At 35.7% G+C, this 22678-nt stretch overlaps 1 protein-coding gene across 2 annotated transcripts in view; it reads right to left on the bottom strand.

The window, feature by feature from the left end:
* Positions 1-20628, bottom strand: part of ANK2 (ankyrin 2) — a 242161-nt gene extending 221533 nt beyond the window's left edge. For both annotated transcript variants that reach the window (XM_060148618.1, XM_060148619.1), the window contains exon 1: positions 20349-20628. In XM_060148618.1, coding sequence (XP_060004601.1) covers positions 20349-20483 — 135 coding nt within the window. In that variant the 5' untranslated portion in view covers positions 20484-20628. The remainder of the gene's footprint in view (positions 1-20348) is intronic.
* Positions 20629-22678: the final 2050 nt, after the last annotated feature.

Genomic DNA, 22678 nt, shown 5'->3' with positions numbered 1-22678 from the left:
AGCCAAATAAATAAATAAATATTTTTTTAAAAATCATAGCTTCAGTTTGGAAAAAAGTGAAAATAAATTAGTCAAACAACAGATTATTTTGATAACAAATATTATATATAGAATGGCTAAACAGCAAGGTCCAACTATATAGCATAGGGAACTATATTCAGTATCCTGTAATGAACCATAATGAAAAAGAATATATATATTATATATATATATGAAACTGTCACTTTGCTATACACCTGAAACTAACACAACATTGTAAATCAACTATGTTTCAATACAAAATAAATTTTAAAAAATTAGTTAAAATAATTTAACCAGCTCTTAACAACCAGGCTAAGACAAATTTTTGGAAGCACCTATTGTATGCCCGGCAGTGAGCAAAGGATTAATGTAGAAAAAATAAACATGATCCATCCCCTCAAAAGATTTTAAGGTCTGCATTAAAAAAAATTTTTTTAGCTGCAACATAGTCCATGAATTAGATAGAAATGGGTAAAAGTGGATCCAGGGAGATCCATTTAGAGACAGTAGTCCAAGCAATAGATGCTTGTTTTGTTTTACAAATATATTTTACATTTAGATAGAGAGTAGGAATAGCAACATAGTATTTTATAAAGTTCCTGGTGATAAGTTAGGTGGAAAACATAGCAGGCACAGGGACTAATGAGTGCAACATCATAGTGGTAGGAAAGAACACAGTATGAAGAAAATTATAAGTAATGCAGTGTGTGTGAATTATAAAGATCATGTTGGAAATGAGAAAAGTAAAAGTCTCAAAGTAAGGCAGGGCCCAGACCATGAATGTTCTTATATGTCGTCATAAGAAGGCTGAGCATTACCCTCGAAGTGAAAGGACAGGAAAAGCCAAGATCAGAATACTGTTTCAAAATAATCACCCTATAACATATGGAAGATGAGTTAGAGGGGAGTCTGTGAGACAATCTGGGATACTATTCCAACAGTTCTGGCGAGCAGTATGTCAGGGACAGCAATGTGAAAAAAGTAACGATTTGTCATAGATGTAGGGAAAAGAAGCTGTAAAACTTGGGGAAATTGAATTTAAGGGTTTATGGAAAAGAAATTAAGGAAAATTTGGCAACATCTAGCTTTGGCGTGTAATGAGCAACATTACTAATCAAGACCAGAAATCTGGGGAAACAGAATACCCTAAAATTGGAGAGAACACAATAGCTTGGTTTTGGTCTGGTGAAATCTGATGTGCTATCACGGCATGGTAGTGTGTTGAGAATGCAAGACTAAAAAATCCAGGAGAGGATATGGACTACCGACAGAGGCCACAGCCTAACCTCTGGGAGATGGTCTGGTTTTTTTGCAGCAATACTGGTTTTTGCTTCATTCCTTACCATTTCTCTGTCAATAAAACTCCTAGGAATAGGGAAGCACTTCTTGTATTGCCTCTGGAAGCAGATACTGTTGACCTATCAACATCTTGCATGAAATGCCAGGAAGTGCTGATAAAATAAAAAATTGCAAGATCTATGTATACTGCAGTATATGTGTATACTTACACACCAGTGAGACTAAAACAGATTTCTGTACAGGAGATTTCGCATGAGCTCAGAATACTAATTTCATGCAGCTGACATTTCCCTATAAGACCAGGGTACAACTGAGCTATTGCTTTATCCACAATGGATGTGACCTGCTGTAACTTTCTAAATTTACCCTTGTGCTATGAACTGCAATTGTCTAGACTAGTTTGAGCTATTCAATTCTAACTCTATGCAAGGTAAAGAGCTTCCGTAACTTTACAATGAAATGTAAAAAGAGGATGGAAAACTGGCTTTAAAAAGGAATGTGTTAAATTAATTACAGTACATGACACATGGCAGTGGAAAAAGACGAGCAAATCAAGTATTTGTAGCGTGCACTGTCTTTTTTCTTTTTTTTAACATTTTAGCTTATACTACAAAATCCCTCAGTTGGAAATCAGTCAATAAAAACCCCTCTGGTTATTACTGCATTTCAGAGACTATGTGAACTTCTTCTGAGGCAGCTATCAAAACAAATTCTTGATTTGTTGGGGTAAGAGCATTGGCATCAACTCCAAAGAGAATTTTGAAAAGTAAGGAAACTCAAAATTTAAACATAACTAAAAACAAAAATAGGGTTAATTTATCTCATGAAACTAAGCTTTGGTTCAGATGCCCAGGACCATTTTTTTAAAAAATCGGGCTTAAGCCAGCCAGGTTTAATGAGAAATGGAGAATTCTCTGTTAGTTGTTTTTTTTATTATTTGACTTCTACGAGAAGTTGTATTAAGTGGATCTATGGGTGTATTTCCCAGAGGCTTGGGATAACTTCTTCACAACACCCTTCCAACCTACCCTTCTCCCCTCAAGTTTGACCAAGTTCCTTTACTCTGGGGTCCCATTAACACGCTGAGAATTCAGTCATTCATAAAGGTTTGTTGACTACTAGTTATAAGCACAACACTACACTAGATATTGTGAATGGCTCTAGCAGGATCCCCAAATTCTCTGTTTACACATGTATCTCCCCAGCTAGCCTGGCCCTTCAGGATAGATGAGGTCATGACTTCTTCACCTTTGTGTCTCCACTGCCCAGCACAGGGCCCAACACAGAGTAGATCAATAAATACTTGTGGAAATAAAACAAAATAAAGGAAGAAGTTCAACAAAGTGAAGGTGGACAAATAGGCACACAAAGCAGCGTTGGTCTGTATGAATTAAACTAGTGAAAAGTTTGGTGAATCAAGTAAATTTTTGCAGACTTACTAAATTTAAAAACTTGATTTAAAATCCTGATTAGCAAAATTTATACTTGTTATGTTAATTCTATTAGATAACCACAATAAAACCAAATCCTGTCTAACTCTTCCTAAGGGTAAGTGAATAAAGAATAATGGGTCAGGATGCCCGCCGTCTGTATAATTATTATCTTACGGTTGAAATCATGGGAAAATGACTATACTTAGCAATGGAATTGATTAGATAGGTTATGGAGCTCAACATTCTCTGACCTTAATTAGTTTAACAGATAATTGCCAACTCTGACATTAGTAATGAAATTAAACATAGAAAGAAATGGTATCATACTGATATTGACTACACAGAACCATTAGTATCCTGTTTCTCAGAAATAAGAAACTATAATTTTGTTCTTTTCTGGGGGGAAAACTTTACATAGAGCAATAACATAAGCTTTTATTATTGTATAAATTACCCAAAGAAGAGGGGAATTACTGAATGCATAACAACATATGGTAATATATTGCACTATCCCCAGAAGTTATAGTAAGACTAACTTCTAAATAAAAGAGATCATTGGTATGTTTAAATTATTCGATGAAGATACAGAGGAGAGAGGCTGTTTCCTTTTAGAATTATTATGCATGTAAAATTCACCTCACTTCAGTCATAGGTAAAACTATATATTTAATTCTACCTCTACATTCTCATATAAATATCTACCTGTAATATGACATGTAAAATTAAACTATCCTATTTGTGCGTATGTGTATGTGTGGTATGTGTGCGTAAGAATGTGTGTGGAGAGTGGGAGAGTCATATATCCCATCAGTCAGAACAAAATTATAACTTCTCTTGAAGACAGAAACTATGTTTTATAATTCTAGAATTTCCAAAGCATAGTTTAGTGCCTAAAATATATTAGCCAATAAAGATGATTATGATGACAACAGAACCTTGGGAAGAACATTATCATATTTTTTAGTCTTATGCAAAGCTGAGAACAGGTAACATAGATGCAAGATATTCTAGTTTTAATTGCTCAAAACTTAAACTTAGAAATTAAAGAAAAGTTAGATTACTTTTGTACATATAAAAATATAGCATTAGAACTTTTTTTGCAAAGCAGTAAACTGTAGCCACAAAGACCTCATTCGTCCACCAAAATTAACTTAGTTGATATATAAACATTTTTTCTTAAATATTAACACCATAGAACCTTATTTTTGGTCCTTGACTAAGAAGCAGGTGGCAGGCTACATTTGTCTTAGTAATTAAAGGCCAAAACTTGTGAAACTAAAAGATACTAAGATTTTCATTCAAAAGATGTTTAGCCATATATGAAAAACTCATAGCTAACATCATAGTCAATTGTGAAAAGCTGAAAGCATTTCCTCTAATCAGGAACAAGACAAGGATACCCACTCTCACCACTTTTATTCAATATAGTATTGGATGTCCTAGGCAGAGCAATCAGAAAAGAAAAAACTAAAATGAATCCAAATTGGAAAGGAAGAAGTAAAACTGTCACTGTTTGCAGATGACATGATACCATACATATAGAAAATCCTAAAGATGCCACCAGAAAACTACTAGAGTTCATCAATGAATTTGGTAAAGTTGCAAGGTACAAAATTAATATACATAAATTGTTGCATTTTGATACATTAACAATGAAATATCAGAAAGAGAAATTAAGGAAACAATTCCATTTACCATCACATCAAAAAGAATAAAATACCTAGGAATAAACCTACCTAAGGAGGTAAAGGACCTATACTCAGAAAATTCTAAGACACTAATGAAAGAAATTGAAGATGACACAAATAGATGGAAAGATATACCATGTTCTTGGACTGGAAAAATTAATATTGCTAAAATAACCATACTGCCCAAGGCAGTCTACATATTCAATGCAATTCCTATCAAAATACCAATGGCATTTCTCACAGAATAAGAACAAATAATTTTAAAATTTGTATGGAAACACAAGAGATCTCAAATAGCCAAACAATCTTTTTTTTTTTTTTTTTTTTTGTGGTACGCGGGCCTCTCACTGTGTGGCCTCTCCCATTGCGGAGCACAGGCTCCGGACGCGCAGGCTCAGTGGTCATGGCTCACGGGCCCAGCCGCTCTGCGGCATGTGGGATCTTCCTGGACCGGGGCACGAACCCGTGTCCCCTGCATCGGCAGGCGGACTCTCAACCACTGCGCCACCAGGGAAGCCCCCAAACAATCTTGAGAAAGAATAACAGAGCTGGGGGAATCATACTCCCTGACTTCAGACTATACTACAAAGCTACAGTAATGAAAACAGTTTGATACTGGCATGGAAACACACACATAGATCAATGGAACAGAATAGAGAGCCCAGAAATAAACCCACACACTTATGGTCAGTTAATCTACAACAAAGGAGGCAAGAATATACAATGGAGAAAAGACTCTTCAATAAGTGGTGCTGGGAAAACGGGACAGCCACATGGAAAAGAAATTAGAACATTCTCTAACACCATATACAAAAATAAACTCAAAAGGCACTAAATCCTAAATGTAAGATTGGAAACCATGAAACTCCTACAGGAAAACAGGCAAAACACTCTTTGACATAAATTGTAGCAATATCTTTTTGGATCTGTCTCCTAAAGTAAAGGAAATAAAAGCAAAAATAAGCAAATGAGACTTAATTAAACTTAAAAGCTTTTGCACAATAAAGGAAACCATCAACAAAATGAAAAGACAACCTACTGAATGGCAGAATGTATTTACAAATGATATTACTGATAAGGGGTTAGTATCCAAAATATATACAGAGCTCATATAACTCAACATCAAAAAACCAGACAACCCAATTAAAAAATGGGTAAAAGAACTGAATAGACATTTTTTTCCAAAAAGGAAATGCAGATGACCAACAGGCACATGTAAAGATGCTCGACACATCACTAATCATCAGGGAAATGCAAATCAAAATCACAGTGAGATGGGCTTCCCTGGTGGCGCAGTGGTTGAGAGTCCGCCTGCTGATGCAGGGGACACGGGTTCGTGCCCCGGTCTGGGAGTATTCCACATACCGCGGAGCAGCTGGGCCTGTGAGCCATGGCCACTGGGCCTGCGCGTCTGGAGCCTGTACTCCACACTGGGAGAGGCCACAGCAGTGAGAGGCCCGCGTACCGCAAAAAAAAAAAAAAAAAAAAAAATCACAGTGAGATATCATCTCACACCTGTCAGAATGGCTCTCATCAAAAAGAACACAAATAAAATAAAATGAATAAAAGAACACAAATAACAAATGGCAAAAATGTGGAGAAAAGAGAACCCTTGTATACTGTTGGTGGGAATGTAAATTGGTGCAGCCATGGTGGAAAACTGTAGAGAGGTTTCTCAAAAAGCTACAAATGGAGCTACCATATGACCCAACAATTCCACTCCTGGGCATATATCTGAAAAAAACCCCAAAAACATGAATTTGAAAAGATACATGCACCCCAATGTTCATAGCAGCATTATTTACAATTGCCAAGATATAGAAGCAACCTAAGTATACATCAACAGATGAATGGATAAAGAAGCCATGGTTTATACATACAGTGGAATACTACTCAGCCATAAAAAAGAATGAAATTTTGCCATTTGCAGCAACATGGATAGACTTGGAGGGTATTATGCTCAGAGAAATAAGTCACACAGAGAAAGACAAATACTGTATGATATCACTTATATATGGAATCTAAAAAATACAACAAACTAGTGAATATAACAAAAAAGGAGACTCACAGATATAGAGAACAAACTAGTGGTTACCAATGGGGAGAGGGAAGAAGGAGGGGTAATTGGGGTAGAGGATAAAGAGAAACTATTATGTGTAAAATAAGCTAGAAGGATATAATGTACAGCACAGGGAATATAGCCAACATTTTATAAATTTATTTGTAAATGGAGTGTAAACTTTAAAAATTGTGAATCACTATATGGTATTGTACACCTGTAATTTATATAATATTGTACATCAACTATACTTCTATAAAAATAAAAATTAAAAAAAAAGATGTTTGGATTGTGCCATTTCTGATTAACAATGTTTAACATGAGAACCCAGCACATAATGTGAAGCTTGAAGAGAACTTGGGTATATATTAAAATCCTGTGGCATCCCTACAAGGTACAGTCCTTTATAGTTGGAGAAGCTCCACTTCTATTTGGTTTCTTTTTCCCACATATAAGAATTGTGGCATATTTCAGCAATTGAGTTCCCTCTACTAATAATATCTTTTCATAGATGTAACTATTAATTTAGCATGAATTATGTAAAGTAATCATTATAAAAATTTAGCCTGACGTAAAGCCTTTCTCTTCTGGTTATGATTTCAAGTAAGAGAATTAATTACATGTGTTTTGATTGGGGTGGCTACACTTTTGTTCACTATATTTTGCTTGAAGATAATTGTCAAAGTCACATTGAGCAAGTCAATTTTTCATCATTTTTACATGATTTGTTTATATTTATGTAGTTTTAGTGATTTTTTTACTTAAATTTAAAAAATATTTTCTTACAGAATATGAAATGACATACACCGTATTAGAATTTTACATGCCACCTAGACTTGCTTTTTCTTTCAAGCCATTCATCTACTCATGAGACTCCATGACATGCAGCTTGCTTTGGGTGCATACACTCTGGCTGCTCAACTTCTTGAAGGAATGAATAATAGTTTGTACCTTTTGTCAAAAAGTTTGTACTATTGTACGTACTACTACAATATTAATGTAGTATGTCAAAACATTTATAGTCTCATTTAATCCTCATAAAGCACCCAATTGAAGAAACTGAGGCTTAGTGAGATTAAAGCACTTGTCCACAGATATTTGGTAATAAATGTCAGAGCTGCAACTGGTACCCAGTCAGTCTTACTACAGAGGCCATGATCATACCACCGTGTGGTACCACTTCCCTAGCTCCACCCAAAGATGCCAAATACCTTTCCACTGTTGAATGATTTGTAGAAGTGTCTGCTGCTTCCTGTTCTGGGGAAAAACTACTGCACTCACATTCCTGGCCTCAGTGATCATGTTATGATTGCCCTTGATGCCCAATTCCCTTTCCTGGGCTAGGGGTAGGGCCTAAAGTTTGAACATTTGCCACTGACACCTCTGGACTACCAAGATTTCTTTTCTTTAACGTTGCTAACCCAAGAGTTGTGACTTTAAGGGACTCAGTTACATTACTTCAAAATATTATTGCATATTATACTCGACAAGTGAATCTAGAGCAATGTCTCCATCACCATTATTTTTACTACCATGCACAGAAAAAAAATATCAATCTCCACAGCACGGTAGGCTTCAAAGACAACATTTGTTCCTCTGTTTTCAAAGCAGCATGCAGACTTTTACAAGCTCGTACGGACATATTTTCCTGAGTGGGATTTAAACCTGGACTGCTTCCAAGGTGGATGGAACCTCTCTCAGCTGTTTTTAATTAATCACCACACCTGCTATTTAAATGTTGATTACACCTATAGAAATGATCACAGTAAATCTTATTTCCCCTGTAAAATCTTAGTAAAATGTACCCATAAAAAGTCCTCTCCTCCAAATTAATTGAAAAGCTAAATAAGTGTAGAATATTAAATAAAATAATAATTTGTTATGAAACCTAAAGAATACAGAAATACATATTCCATCAGAGCATTTATCTAAAACTATAAAACTTTCTAGGTTCTTTAGCCACTTTTTGGTTCTTACAATCTCTCTTCTCTTAAAAAACATAGGGGAATCATTATAAAAACATATACATATTCTCATAGAATATTTAAGAAATGAATTTTAAAAAATCAGCCAACAGCCATAGTCCCATTACTCAAACTTAACACTGCATATTTTGATGCATTTTCTTTTAGAATTTTTCTACACATACACTGTATCTGTGCATATAAATAATATTTTTACAAAGTTGGGATAATAATACTCTGTCTTCTACTTTTAAAAACTAACATTGCCAAATAAGTATTGCCTACAGCATTCAGAAGTCATGAAAGATATTCTAAATCTTATATAGTAGTTTACAGATGGGTTACAATTGTTTTTAGCTTTCCCTAATTATTTGTAGAACTAGTGCCTTTGTTTTCATTGTTGTACATAAGTCTTTGTCCTTGTCTTGATTGTGTTCATTGTTTAAATTCCTGAGGGTGGAATAATGATGTCAAAGGATATAGATTATTGGTACATATTGTAATATTGCAAAACTAACCTTGAGAGAGGCTGAAGCAAAAGATGCTACCATAACTGTTTGTGGAAGAGCCTGTCTCAACTTAATCACATGCTCAAATTTGCTTTGCTCAATTGATATGCCATCTTAACGGTTTTGATTTACCTTTTTCATTTTTGAAGAGTTTAAAAGCTCAGTCATACACTTAATGTCTATTACAATTTTTATCTTCTTTGACTTGTCAACATTTTTTGTCCTTTCAGAGTTTCAAATGTCTCTTTTATTTTTAAAAACTATATAGACAAGATAACTCTTTTCCAAGTTCGTTATTTTCTCTTTAATATATTTTTTGACTTTTACAAGTTTTAAATTCTATAAATTGAAAAGTATAAATTTAGATTTTTATTCCATTGCTTTCATGCCTTCCAACCCTGAAATCAATAAAATACTTCTCATTTTCTTCTGGCTTAAAAAAAATTGCTTTTCTTTCCATTTAACTTTTAGTAACCTGAAATTTGTTTTGGTATGGGGCATAAGTGACAATCTTACTTGAAATTTTCCAAGCAGACAATTTTTTTCAATTGTTGAAAATCATTCAACCCAATTTAACTTCCCCTAATGTCTCCTCTTTACATTCTCTGTCTTCGAAAAGTTAGTCTAATATAATGAGCTTCAAACTACTTTTTCAAGGAGAGTACAAATGCAGGGCTTTTAAAATGCATTTGAAAGTAAGAGATCAGCAACTTAAAACAATCATGTATATGTATAGACTGCTATTAAAAAAATTCTCATGGTAACCAAAACCCAAAAATCTATAACAAGTACACACACAAAAAAGAAAAAGGAATCTAAACATAACACTAAAGATAGTCATCAAATCACAAGAGAAGAGAACGAAAGAAGAAAGGAAAAATCTATCTTTGCAATCCTGGTTCTATCACTTACCATGAGTTGTGTGACCATGAGCAAAGTACTGAACTCAAATAAGCCTCAGTTTACTTGTCTATAAAATGTATAGGATTATATGGACTAAATTAGATATTATATGTAAAAATCCCTAAGAAGAGTACAGTGGAATAGCAGACACTCAATAAAAGTAAATTTTAATACTTGATTCACAGAGTTATCATAAGGAGTAAATGAAATTTATATATGTAAATGGTATGTGGAGGACCATTACAGAACCTGGCAAATAATAGGGGCTCAATAAATGATAGCTATTATTATTACTAATTAATATAGAACCTCCCCTACATTTCCACATTTCATTTATTTATTTATTTTCTTTATTTTTTATTCTCCTGCTATTTTCCACATCTAAGTCAACTGTCGATCTTGAATAGAATAGATCTAGTCTCAATGCAAAATCAAGTGGTTAGGGGTAGACCAGAAAGCAGCCCAGTATCAATAACTTGGCTGACAGTGTTATGGCTAGGGTCTAACACGTAGCTCTAAATGCTTGGGTCACATTTTAAATAGAAATGAAAGTTGACATGTCCATCTGGATCACTGTTTAATTCTTCAAATAATTAATTGGTGAGTTTACACAAATCAACACCAAAGAAAAGACTGATTCTTTAATCTGTATTTATATATTATATAACAAAAGAAAGAACGAAAGAAAGAAAGAGCACGTAGACAGTAGAATTCATTATTTACTTTCGTGAAAGAAACTGATTTAATACTTAATTTTACAGGTCTTTTAGAAATGCATATATAATTTTTTAAACTGAAAATATACGGAGTGAATATTTGACACCTCACATTAGTTGATGTACTAAGAAATTTTAATGAGGCCAAAAGAACTTTGTTAATCATCTCTCACATGCTGCATGACTTTTTAGGCAGAAGTGCGGAATTCAGTCAGGAAATCGTACTGGACTTCAATTCCAAGAAAGGATCAAATCATTCAGAACAATCTTACTGTTCAAGCTAGCTGCTCAATGGTGGAATGAAATTCTGATTTTTAAAAAACTGGGAGACACATTTTCATAACAACATTTTATGTTGTTAGCGCCTAGATTTCTGATGAGAGTTTACAAGCTTAAACAATGAAAGGACTCTATATAGGCGTACAGCAATTATTAGTTTTAGGAAGTGGAGCTTAAATTTACTTTAAGTACTGTGATTTAAAATTACATTGCGATACAATGCAGACCCCTTCTTACTGTGATAATGCATTGGACCGTAGGAGGCCCCATTTGCTGGCAGAGCAGCCTCCGTCCCCACGTGTCCTGTGTGGTCTTGGTGTCTTTAATTGCCAGTAAACAGAATTTGGCAATCAGTTGAATTAACCTGGATTAGAAGAAATTTAATATAATGTGAAGGGTTTTAATACTCTTATGCCCTTATGTGCAGTTGTTACATATTCAGCCCCATTTCTTCAGTAAAGTCAACCTCTTAGAACATAAAGCAGTGGTTATCATACAATAATGCACTTAAGGGTTACTTAGAGATCATGCTTAATCTTGTTAAATAAATATTCTCAGCTCCCACCTCAGAGATTCTAATTCTGGAGGTCTGGAGTAGAGCTCAGCAAGCTACATCACTTTAAAACACCCCAGGTGATTCTTCTGATGTGGGCAGTTCATGGAACACACTTTGGAAGGTGATGACATAAGGGATTAACGAGACCTTTCATTCTATGTATTTGTTACACAACCCAAAACACTTTATCCCTGATGTCATCCTCGATCATTTAGGCAGTCAGAATGTATGATGTAAGAATGCATAGGGCTTCCCCGGTGGCGCAGTGGTTGACAGTCCTCCTGCCGATGCAGGGGACACGGGTTCGTGCCCCGGTCCGGGAGCGGCTGGGCCCGTGAGCCATGGCCGCTGAGCCTGCGCGTCCGGAGCCTGTGCTCCGCAACGGGAGACGCCACAACAGTGAGAGGCCCGCGTACCGCAAAAAAAAAAAAAAAAAAGAATGCATAAGAAGCTGAATATGATAAGCCAGTTTTTAAAGAAATAATTATGTATTATAGACATATGGACAATTTTGTGAAACATACACCTTACTAACAGAAAACTGTTGAATGTCTTTTACTTCTGAAAAAGGAGTTTTTCCTTTTGTAAATCTAAAGAAAAAATTATATGTGACGACCAGTGGTTTTCAAAAAGAAAAGAGCCACAAATTTTCCTATGTCCTTCTGTTTTACTAGATGTCTTAGTACATGCTTTCTAACTAATTTCCTTCAGAAGGCTAAACAATCCAGAAAGATATGATTCTAATGCAGCAAGTCTGAAGAGACTTCAACCGTAGTTTTAACACATTATTTCTGCCTGGAGCCATCTTTTCCGTGATAAAGTGAGAATTCCTCATTAGACAAATTAACAACCTTAGATATTTAATTTTAAGTACATGATATGTTTATTTAATAGAGTTGTTATACTAGATAGAGAAAGCGCTATGGTGTCAAGTAGAACATAAGATTATGCTTCAAAGCCCCCTTTTGGAACTCATTGATAACTGAGGTAGGTAAAGAGTACAAAAAAATCCAAATTTTAAAATAATATGTCAGCAACATTTATAATTCATCAAAAACACTTTTCAACTCACAATCTCTACTATTCAACACCTGGCTTTCACATAGGTTTTAGATACAATTCATTAGCTCAAAGATGCCATTGAAATGATTATACTTCCGATGATCGTTGTAGTATTTTTTACACCTTATAAGCAAATTTTAAAGAAAGGCACAAAACAGTTTTACTATAGTCACATAAGCCCATACAAATATGACATGAATGTAAGCTTTGAAAAGTCAAACTCTTAAAAGTCTGACAATGAAATGTAATATAATATGCCCCAAATTTCAAAGAGAAGCCTTTAAATGAAAATGAAGGAACCAGTAGCTATTTCTTATGGCAAAATAAATTTTAAGTTTCACCCATTAAGAAGGCATTCAATCCAAACCAGCAACTGAAAGTGGGTAAGAAACAGCAGATGTCTGTGTGGGGAGGAAGCAAAACATGGTTGAAAAGACAGCTCTCTCTCCACAGAGTATTCTCAGCTCTACCATACCTGTGACCCTGAAAAAGCCACTGTATATCCAGTAAAACCAATGTTATTAAATACAGAAGAAAGACTTAAAATTATTACATATTTCAAATTATGTTTGGTTTGGATGAACCTCATAAGGAAAATATAATGGAAATAGTATTAGATATTGATTGTTTATATTATAATAATAATTCCTCTTATCACAGTGTAATATTTCATTGAAAGGCATCTATTGCATTTTATGTACAATTTCATATAGAGATTGCATAATAATTCAAGGAATTATTATAGTAAATATGTTTTATACAATTAATATTTCACAGCAGTAATGTGTGTGCACTTGCAGTAGGGTACATTTTTTTTTGAGCAGAAGGTTATAATTAAATCTTCTTAGTTTTAATTCTTAGTTTTTCCAGGTTCTTTAAATATTTTTAGAAATGCCTTTTGTATCTCTATCACTTTTTCAAATTTCACAGCCTTGTCACCTGCAGCTGGAAAATGCCCACAACTAGATTCACTATCTTCGGTGGTTTCTTAGTCATTAATTTATTCAAGTTTTCCAAAAATATTTATTGAGCATCTGTTAGGTACTAGGTGCTTGGTTAGGCACTGCAAAGGGAGTGGAGCTTCTGATACGCAAACCACAACCTAACTTCAATAAAAAAATTAAAAATTTTTAAAAAATCTACTACAGGCTCTAACTTCTCCATTAGAAGAATGGATGTTCAAAATATTTAACAACTGGTACAGTTCACACACCAGCCAATCACAATGGACACTGTCTGTAGCACTGGAGGAAGGTGGTCCTGGAGGCCCCTAGCTGGTCCAGGCATCATTCTTCTATTTGTTCATTTGGGGGTTGTAAGTGGACTGGGGAATCCTAAGGATGGGCTCCAGGTAGCCACAGTAGAAGGAGCAGCTTGGTGGGCTCATAGAAGCGGCTATTTAATTACTCTGCATGGAATCATTTCAAAGTATAAACAATTGGTACAGCTGTTCTGCTCCATACTAGCTGAATCTCAGCCCTGTCCATGAGACATTCCCAAAACAGTATGTATGACCTGTACCGTTCCTCTTCTTCCTTGTCATCTTTTAGGTACTCATTTCATCACTCACACTGCCACCTACTCTCCTATTGACTTTAATAGTTAATTAATTACATGTGGGTAAGTCCTGCTTCTAAAACTAGATTGAAAGTTCCTAGACGATAGAAGCCATATCTTATGTTCTTTCAATATTTATCTTTAGATAAATTATCCAAAAGTTACATAACCATGCTCTATATCATTTTATATTTTTAAAAATGCTTTACCAGAATGATTTTCAGCATACTCTTGGACCTTTTTAGGGTTAATAACAAAACTATAGGGAGAAAGTTTTCTTATAACAGCTATAAAAAAGGCTACCAAAGATAATGTTCACAGTATCATTTAAAGTCTCTTATTTCTATCCTCTTAGAACTCAAAATTGAAGAAAAGTTTAACTCTCTTGACATACTGTGTGCTTCATAGATAGGGAACCATCTCTCTTTCACACACACACACACACACACACACACACACACACACACACACACACACACCACTCCACCTTAGTAAATAGCACCATCTTGTACCCAGTTGCTTAAGCCCTTCTCTTTCTTTCAAGAGCCAAAACAATCCTTCAATAAAAACAAAAATACATCTGGAATCTGATCACTTCTCTCACCACCACTGTTAACACCCTAATTTAATCCTACGTCATCGTTCACCTCAGGGGTTTCTGGGACAGCTTAAGTTGGCCTCCCTTGATGGAATTTACAATCCATTCTCCACCAAGCAGAGATAGAGAGACAGAGACAGAGAGAGATAGAGACAGAGGCACAGAGAGGGAGGGAGGAGGAGAAAGCTCACACGAGAGAAAGATCTTTTGAAGCATAAATGAGGTTCTCCTATTTCTCTAAAACCCTCCAGAGGTTTCCCACTGTACTTTGAATGAAATCCAAAGTCCTTTACCAAGGCCCACTACATTTAGAAAGAAATCTAAACTTCTGCCAAGGTAGGCCTGTGCCTGCCTCTCAGACCTCATTGCCAGCCCCTTTCTTCTCTGTTCACAATGCTGCAGCCATGCCTTTTTGTCCCTTGAACTCACCCGGCACATTCCTACCTCAGCTGGGCAGCACACTCCCCCCACCTCCCTATGCAAGTTTAATGTTTGTCTCCCCCTACTCTGTCTCATCCACATATGTCCAGCATTTAGATCGATACCTAGCTCAATAAATATTTGCTGGTTGACTTACTACCTTTTGATTCAGCACAGCAGAAAAGTACTAAATTGTTTTCACAAAAACACCAGAATTCAATGCCTATGGGCTAAGGTCACAAGAAAATGTATACAATAACAAGAAGGCTGAAATAAAGAAGATAAAAATTTTTTACTATAACTGAAAAAATGTTTAAATAAATGAAACAAGAAAATAAAAATCTCTGAGAAAAAAACTGGTAAAACAAGGAGGATAACAATTTAAAAGTCATCTAGGACAGATAATCTAAGTAATATTTGTGATGAAGTGTCACATTTATGGTTTTGCTCTTGGGACAAAGCAAATTAATCTGATATGGTAAAGAAACTACAGTGAATATATGTCCATGCCACTCTCTCACTTTGTCACAGCTTACCCTTCCCCCTCCCCATATCCTCATATATACACTACCAACTACCAAACGTAAAATAGATAGCTAGTGGGAAACAGCCACATAGCCCAGGGAGATCAGCTCGGTGCTTTGTGACCACCTAGAGGGGTGGGATAGGGAGGGTGGGAGGGAGGGAGACACAAGAGGGAAGAGATATGGGAACATATGTATATATATATAACTGATTCGCTTTGTTATAAAGCAGAAACTAACACACCATTGTAAAGCAATTATAGTCCAATAAAGATGTTAAAAAAAAAAAGAAACTACAGTGAAAAGTACATGATCTCAATGCAAGACAAATATAAAGAACACTTAGACCAACATGCAAATCTATAAATGATGCCATGACAAAAATACAAGCCAAGAAGAACAAGAAATGAAGATCTATTCCTGACGCTGTTCTAGTCTGCACTTTACCAAAGCATGGTCAAGAAGCCGCCTCTCTGGAGCCCGCTTAGCCCTTGCATGGCTTTGCGGACTCATGTCCCAGACAGAGCTCCCCTGAGAATCCAGGACAAAATCTATAAAGCATCTCTGAGAGCTTCTTCTTTCATAAGTAAAACTGGAATATATATACCCATCATCTGTAAAAAGGAAAAGGAAAAGGTATCTGAGAGATCATGCAGTTTTCCCTTCTGTGATCAACAGAAATATTTAGAAATATCACTAGGACTTACTCTGAATAAGAATTTTAGTACAGCTGAATTTTGTTCTCAACTCTCTACTACCCCACATGCTTCCTCTTTTTGGAACTGTCAAGCTGATTGTGATAATAGCAGATCTTGGAGTCCTTTAAGGACTAATGTAAGAGGCAACCACATTTCAGAGGAAAACCCTAACATAGGCTCATAAGCCTTACATCTTCATTAGGAAGGCAGACATTTTTTTCTCAGTAGATTTGGAATAAGGTCTCTCTGGGAGTAGAGTTCTCTCGTGCCCTCAAAGTTTGAGTGAAGGGAGGGATGGACTTGGGAATACTCACAACACAGGGGTTGGAGTCCAGTGTAGTTCTTTATCTGTGGTCGGGGGTGAGAGTCTGCCCTGAAGGTTTGCCTACTCTTTTTCTCCATGCAAATATCTCCCTGCTACTAGAGTCCTGGCTGCACCAGCAAAATGAAAAAGAGACACTGTAACTAGTTTGAAATGTATTTCCAAATTGCTTTCCAAATATTTAGAAAAATTTACAGCATACCCTGGAACGTCTACCAGTCTCAACACCCTCTTCTAAGACTGAATATTATTATATTTTATATTTTTGTTAACAGAATATTTTATTATTGTTTTAATGTATATCTTTACAAAATAGGAAAAGAATACTAAAATTAATATTTAGTGACTGAAAAATTTAGCAATCAAAAATTTAATAATAGAAAAATTAGCAATTGTTGGAAAACAGCCAGGTCGATTTGTTGCCCTACTGTCTAAGGCTGCATTTGCTCTACAACCAACAGGGCTGAGAAGCAGCAACAGAGACCACGTGCCCACAAAGCCTATAACATCCACTCTCGGACCCTTTACAGAAAGAGTTTGCTGGACTTGGCTCTAGAATTTAAGTATTAATTTGAATACACATTATAAAATATTATTTGTCCAGTTATAGAACTTTTAAAATTTTGTGGTATATTAGCTGTTCATCATTTTTGCTATAATCTTTTTTTTTTTAATATGTATTTATTTACTTTGGTTGTGCCAGGTCTTAGTGGCAGCAGGCGGGCTCCTTAGTTGCAGCTCCAGGATTCCTTAGTTTTGGCTTCCTGGCTCCTTAGTTGCGGAACACGGGCTCTTTAGTTGCAGCATGTGAACTCTTAGTTGCAGCATGCATGTGGGATCCAGTCCCCTGACCAGGGATCAAACCTGGGCCCCCTGCATTGGGAGTGCAGAGTCCACTGTGCCACCAGGGAAGTCCTGCTATAATCTTTTAAAGTTACTTTAAAACTTAGGAAATTATTATATTGCCACAATAATATTTAGTTTCATTTTCTACTTTTTTGTGGTATAATTTCTGGGTTTAATTATGTAACATATCTGGAAATAATTATTGCCTGATTTTTTTATCTTATAAAAAATGTATAAGCCTATTAAGTGGAATTTCAAATATGCACATACCATAATATGGTTCTAGAAGAAATTATTTTTGTTCACTTACTTTCAACAATTCCTGGTAACTGATTTATTCCTCATTGCTATACTTATATATACAAACAAATGTCAGACTATTCAAAATTCTAAATAAAACTTATAGAAAAGAATGAAGTATAAATTTACATAAAGCCCAGCAGTTTTAGAACTTTAAATTTATATTTTTTTTCCATGAGTTTAGTTCCGATTATGAATAAACCTGGAAATTTATTTAGTTGAAATTTTTGTCCCCCATACACAATAAACTCTATGAAACATTTCTAAGTTAATTTCCAGAAGAAAAAAAAATGCTAAGGACCTGTGTTTCTGTTTTTCCCCCAAAAAAAGATTATTATAAAAATAAAAGTTAGTAAGTTCTGAACCTCTTAACTTAATCATTAATAATGACAAGCATGAATGATGAAAAGGGACTAATTATGAAATGCATCTAGATGATGTAAGGAGTGAGTGGCTTCAGTCTTACAGTACCCATTTAAAAGTAAAGAAAGATGATGGATTTCTTAAATTTGGGAAACTTAAAGCTAGATAGAACCACGTATTTTGCTTGTCATCTTTGGTATTAGCTTTTTTTTTGCCCATGTCTAAAGTGGTGAAATCCTGAGTAAAATATCACTTCAGAAAGTAGGCAACGGGTGCATTTCCACTTCTACCATACCTTTCCATGTCACAACAATCATTATATGCTCCTGTCCATAAAACCTTTGACAGAAGAGATTATTCAATGATCAGCAGGTTATATTATTTAATTCAGAGAAATCAGATTGTAGTAAATTTTTAAATATCAACTCAAATTTTTTTCAGGGCTAATATCTATATTAAAATGGATAGGAGGATTTTAACAAGGGAATGATATCGCTATTGATTATTTCTTCTTAAAACGTTTTTAATCATTTTCTGAACTCGAAAGTTTTGAATGAATTTCTTATTTCAGCCCTTGGATCTAAAAATCACGCTAAATCTTGCTCTTCTTTACCCAGAAGAACCTATCAGTGCATCAAAATATCATCACTTCTGTTCTCTATGTTTTAAAAATAGGATTTTATATTTAATTTTTAAAGCACCTCTAATTTATTTTCATGCTTTACATTTTTCTTAATGGTTTTTAAGAGGTGAAAACAGGGAATACACTTGTGTAGCTTAAAAATATTGAGGGAATTATTAACTAACATTTTAAAGAATGGTCTCAATGTTAAATTAATGAAAAAAATTCCTAGAAACTACCTTTTAAGCAAGGTAGCCACTTCTTGGAGAATATATTCATATACTGCAACTAAGCAAGCTTGTAGAGCTACTAAACAGTTACCCAAAAGTTCACCTTTTTTCGCCCCTTCAGTCCAGAAATTGCACTTGACCGCTCAGAAATCCCGAATGATGCTGCTGGTGGATGTGGATAATTTAAACCATAAAACCATAACCCAGAAAGAGAACTGCAACAGCCCCTGGTCACAAACCTGGGCGGTGTGGTTGTTAAGGCAGGTGTCCTCCCTCCCCACCTTTTTGCTTAATCTCTTGCCTGGGGTGGCTTCTTTCCAATTCGGGAAGCACCGTCCTCATTTGCACTACAGTGCTGACAGACTTTCTTTTCACTGCAGCTATCTGGAAACACTGGCTCTGCACGTTGTTCTTACTGGTAAGTTCTTAGTTTCTCTTTCAGTTTCACTGTGGTCTGACAGAATTTCAATGCTACGAAATTATGAAATTCATCCAGCTCAGAGTAAAAGCCAAAGAGAGTAGGGAGTCACCTCAAAGTCCGCACTCCTGGAAATATCAGGCACACACTTCAAAGTACAGAGTATGTTTCTCTGATTCAGAAATCTTCCTTATCTTAGTTTCATGGCTACGCTCTGAAATATATGACTTGCAATAAGGTCAAATTCCTGCATCTGACAGATCAAAGATAAACTTTATCCTCCAGCAAATAGGAAAATCAAAATATTTCAGAAAGATTTTTGGCCCTCCCCCCCCAAAAAAAATCACAATAAGCCTTTGTAATCATTTTAAGAAACATACCATGACTATGAATTATTAAAGTCTGAAAGTCAATTTAGGTATTTGATGGCTCGACTTTTAGGCCTCTGCACAAAATATTATCATCATAATCAGAACAGTATTTAAAGGGCTTTTCACTGTAGTTAGTTAAATATTAGAAGAACGCCTTTATAGGCTGAAACTGGGAAGTTAGTACGTGCTTTTTAATCCTAATGAAAAATGAACTATGAATATATAAACAGGCAAAATAATTTAACAGCCTGAAAATGTAAGTGAATCTCTGCAATATTGCTGCAAGTCACTCCATAATAAAATATATGTTCAGCTTTGGACAAAACTTAATTAAAGAGACGGCATCCTTGCTTATTCCCAAATGTCAGTTCATAGCTAAAACCAGCTCAGAAGGAACAAACATGAACATTGCAGAACACGAAGAGGAAACAGCAGCAGGCCACTGAATCAGAGGCAGTCAGCTGGTTTGATCACATTGGTTTTATTCTGTCAACTTCCTTCCAGGAAGTTTAGAGTTTTAACCAATGAGGTCCAATGTTGATTCTTGGGCCACCAACCTCCTCTCCTCCAGTCTGTGACTTAGAACTTACCCGCACCCCAAGTTCTTTGGTGTCCTCGCTGTTACAGCCGTAGTAGTCTGGGGTTTTGTCCAATTCCTGCAAGTGTCCCTGTGCTCTTACACTCTTATCCGCATGACAAGACGGGCAGAGAGCTGCATTACCCATCTCAGTTCTACGGTTCCTGCTGTCAGTGGGGCCGTCCTTGCCCTCTGTGCTCTGTCCAGGGCCCCCAGGGGGACACTAACGTGGCCGATTCATCCAGACGATCCTGGGTTCCTCTGCTCAATTCCCCTACACGCCCCTCACCAGTTCTCCCCATCTGCTGGCTGGCTTGCTGGTGTCAGAGAGAACTCAAAACCCGAGCAACTGCAGGCTGCCTTCAGTGACCATTTCCAATTCAGGCTCTGCCAGTCTATTTTTACACCTACCAGGCCAGCTATGCATGTCAATGGAGTGAGGGGGGGCGAGGCCAGGGGGGGAGCAGGGGAGGGGGCAGTGTTGTTTTGTTTTTCACCATTGCAAGCAGCCTCCTTTACACATGGACTGAGTTCCTGCTGTGTAAAATGTCTCTACATAGGAGAATTTTTGCATTACTCAATGAATGTCTTTGATTTTCCCCCTCTCGGTCTTCCTATTCACAAAGAACACTAAAGTTGCTAATGACCTCGCTTCACCAGCATAACAGGTAAAACTTACTTTTGTGATTGCTTAAACCAAGAAGGATTCACTTGGCTTACAGATTTCTTTTTCATAATCATTTACAGAAAACAATTAGCCATCCTTGCAGCATTTAAAATTCACTGGAAACACATCAATCAAAATGGCTCATTTTACACCAGTATGGATGTTTTAAATTTAATAAGTTATCCACGGTTTTTCATTATTCATGAGTATTCCAGTAAGAACAAACATTTTGCTTCATTTATAATTCTTTTTAATTTTTACTATTTTGAAAATGTTTCCCTCAGCTTTACAATAGATAATCAAGAATGGCTTTCAAGGGGAGGGGAAAAAAAAAAAGAATGGCTTTCAATATGATACATACTATCTTTGAAACCATATTACAGATTTTGAAAGAAATTGTTTCCCACTGAGATGAGCACAGCAAACACACCATAGATTTTTTTAACATCTTTATTGGAGTATAATTACTTTACACTGTTGTGTTAGTTTCTGCTGTATAACAAAGTGAATCAGCTATACGTATACATATATCCCCATATCCCCTCCCTCTTGCCTCTCCCTCCCACCCTCCCTATCCCACCCTTCTAGGTGGTCACAAACCACCGAGCGGATCTCCCTGTGCTATGCAGCTGCTTCCCACTAGCTATCTGTTTTACATTTGGTAGTGTATATATGTCAATGCCACTCTCTCACTTCGTTCACTTAGCCTTCTCTCTCCCCACACCATAGATTTTTGAAGCCAATTATGATACTTTTAAAAATCAAGACTTTGTTATAGACTATTATGGGTTGAACTTCATTCCCCCATTGAATTTCCTCTACAACATTATATATCTAATTATTTTAATAGTCCTGTACTTCTTCATTTGTTATTTGTTTTGTGTGTGCATATTTCCTCTTCCAAATAGGTTTTAAACTCTTCACTGGTAGGGTCCAGACTTAATTATTGTATCATCCACCCATATGTTACATATTAAATATTAAATGTTTAAGAAATGTACTGAAATGAAAGCGATCATTTGGGGAAAACAGGAAGTAGAAGATATCAATACTTAGGAATTAACCACATTACATTTGATAGAACTCACCTTTCAATTTGTCATTTTTTGAAAAAAGTAAAAATGCTTTGTCATTTTTTTGTTAAAAACAGCATTCCTGAAAGAGTCCATCACTCTATATTGCTGTCCAAAGCCCTATGAACTCAAATTTGCAATTGGCACTTTTGGATTGTTGATTTCCACAAGAGCCCCACAATGCTTTTTTACCAATCCTGTTTTGAATAACTCTTTATCCCAGAGTTACGAGCCTAGGGTATGTTACTAAATATTGGAGCCCTACACGTCAGTATTTAAGGCATTATCAGCATTCAGTGAAATTATTTTTACCTTTCAGCTATAGGTGAAGATATTGTTTAAACCTTTCTAAAAAAATTAATTGACTGAACCAACAATATTAGGACAACAATGGAGGGGTGGAGATGATTTCTCCATTCACATTAAAGAGGAGCATAGTCTAAACATTTAAGATATTAAAGATTTGAGTGAAAGTATTAAAAAAGATGGAGCTTCAATATCAGTAACGAGATTAGACTGGTAGCTGAGATGTATCAAGCAAAGCCTTCCAAGTTGCCTGAATTATTCTTATAGACTAAACTAATGATTTTGTATAATGTGGTA

This window comes from Lagenorhynchus albirostris, chromosome 4 (assembly GCF_949774975.1).
Source record: "Lagenorhynchus albirostris chromosome 4, mLagAlb1.1, whole genome shotgun sequence".
In the NCBI taxonomy this organism is placed as follows: domain Eukaryota; kingdom Metazoa; phylum Chordata; class Mammalia; order Artiodactyla; family Delphinidae; genus Lagenorhynchus; species Lagenorhynchus albirostris.
This window is presented reverse-complemented; position numbering and strand designations above follow the sequence as displayed.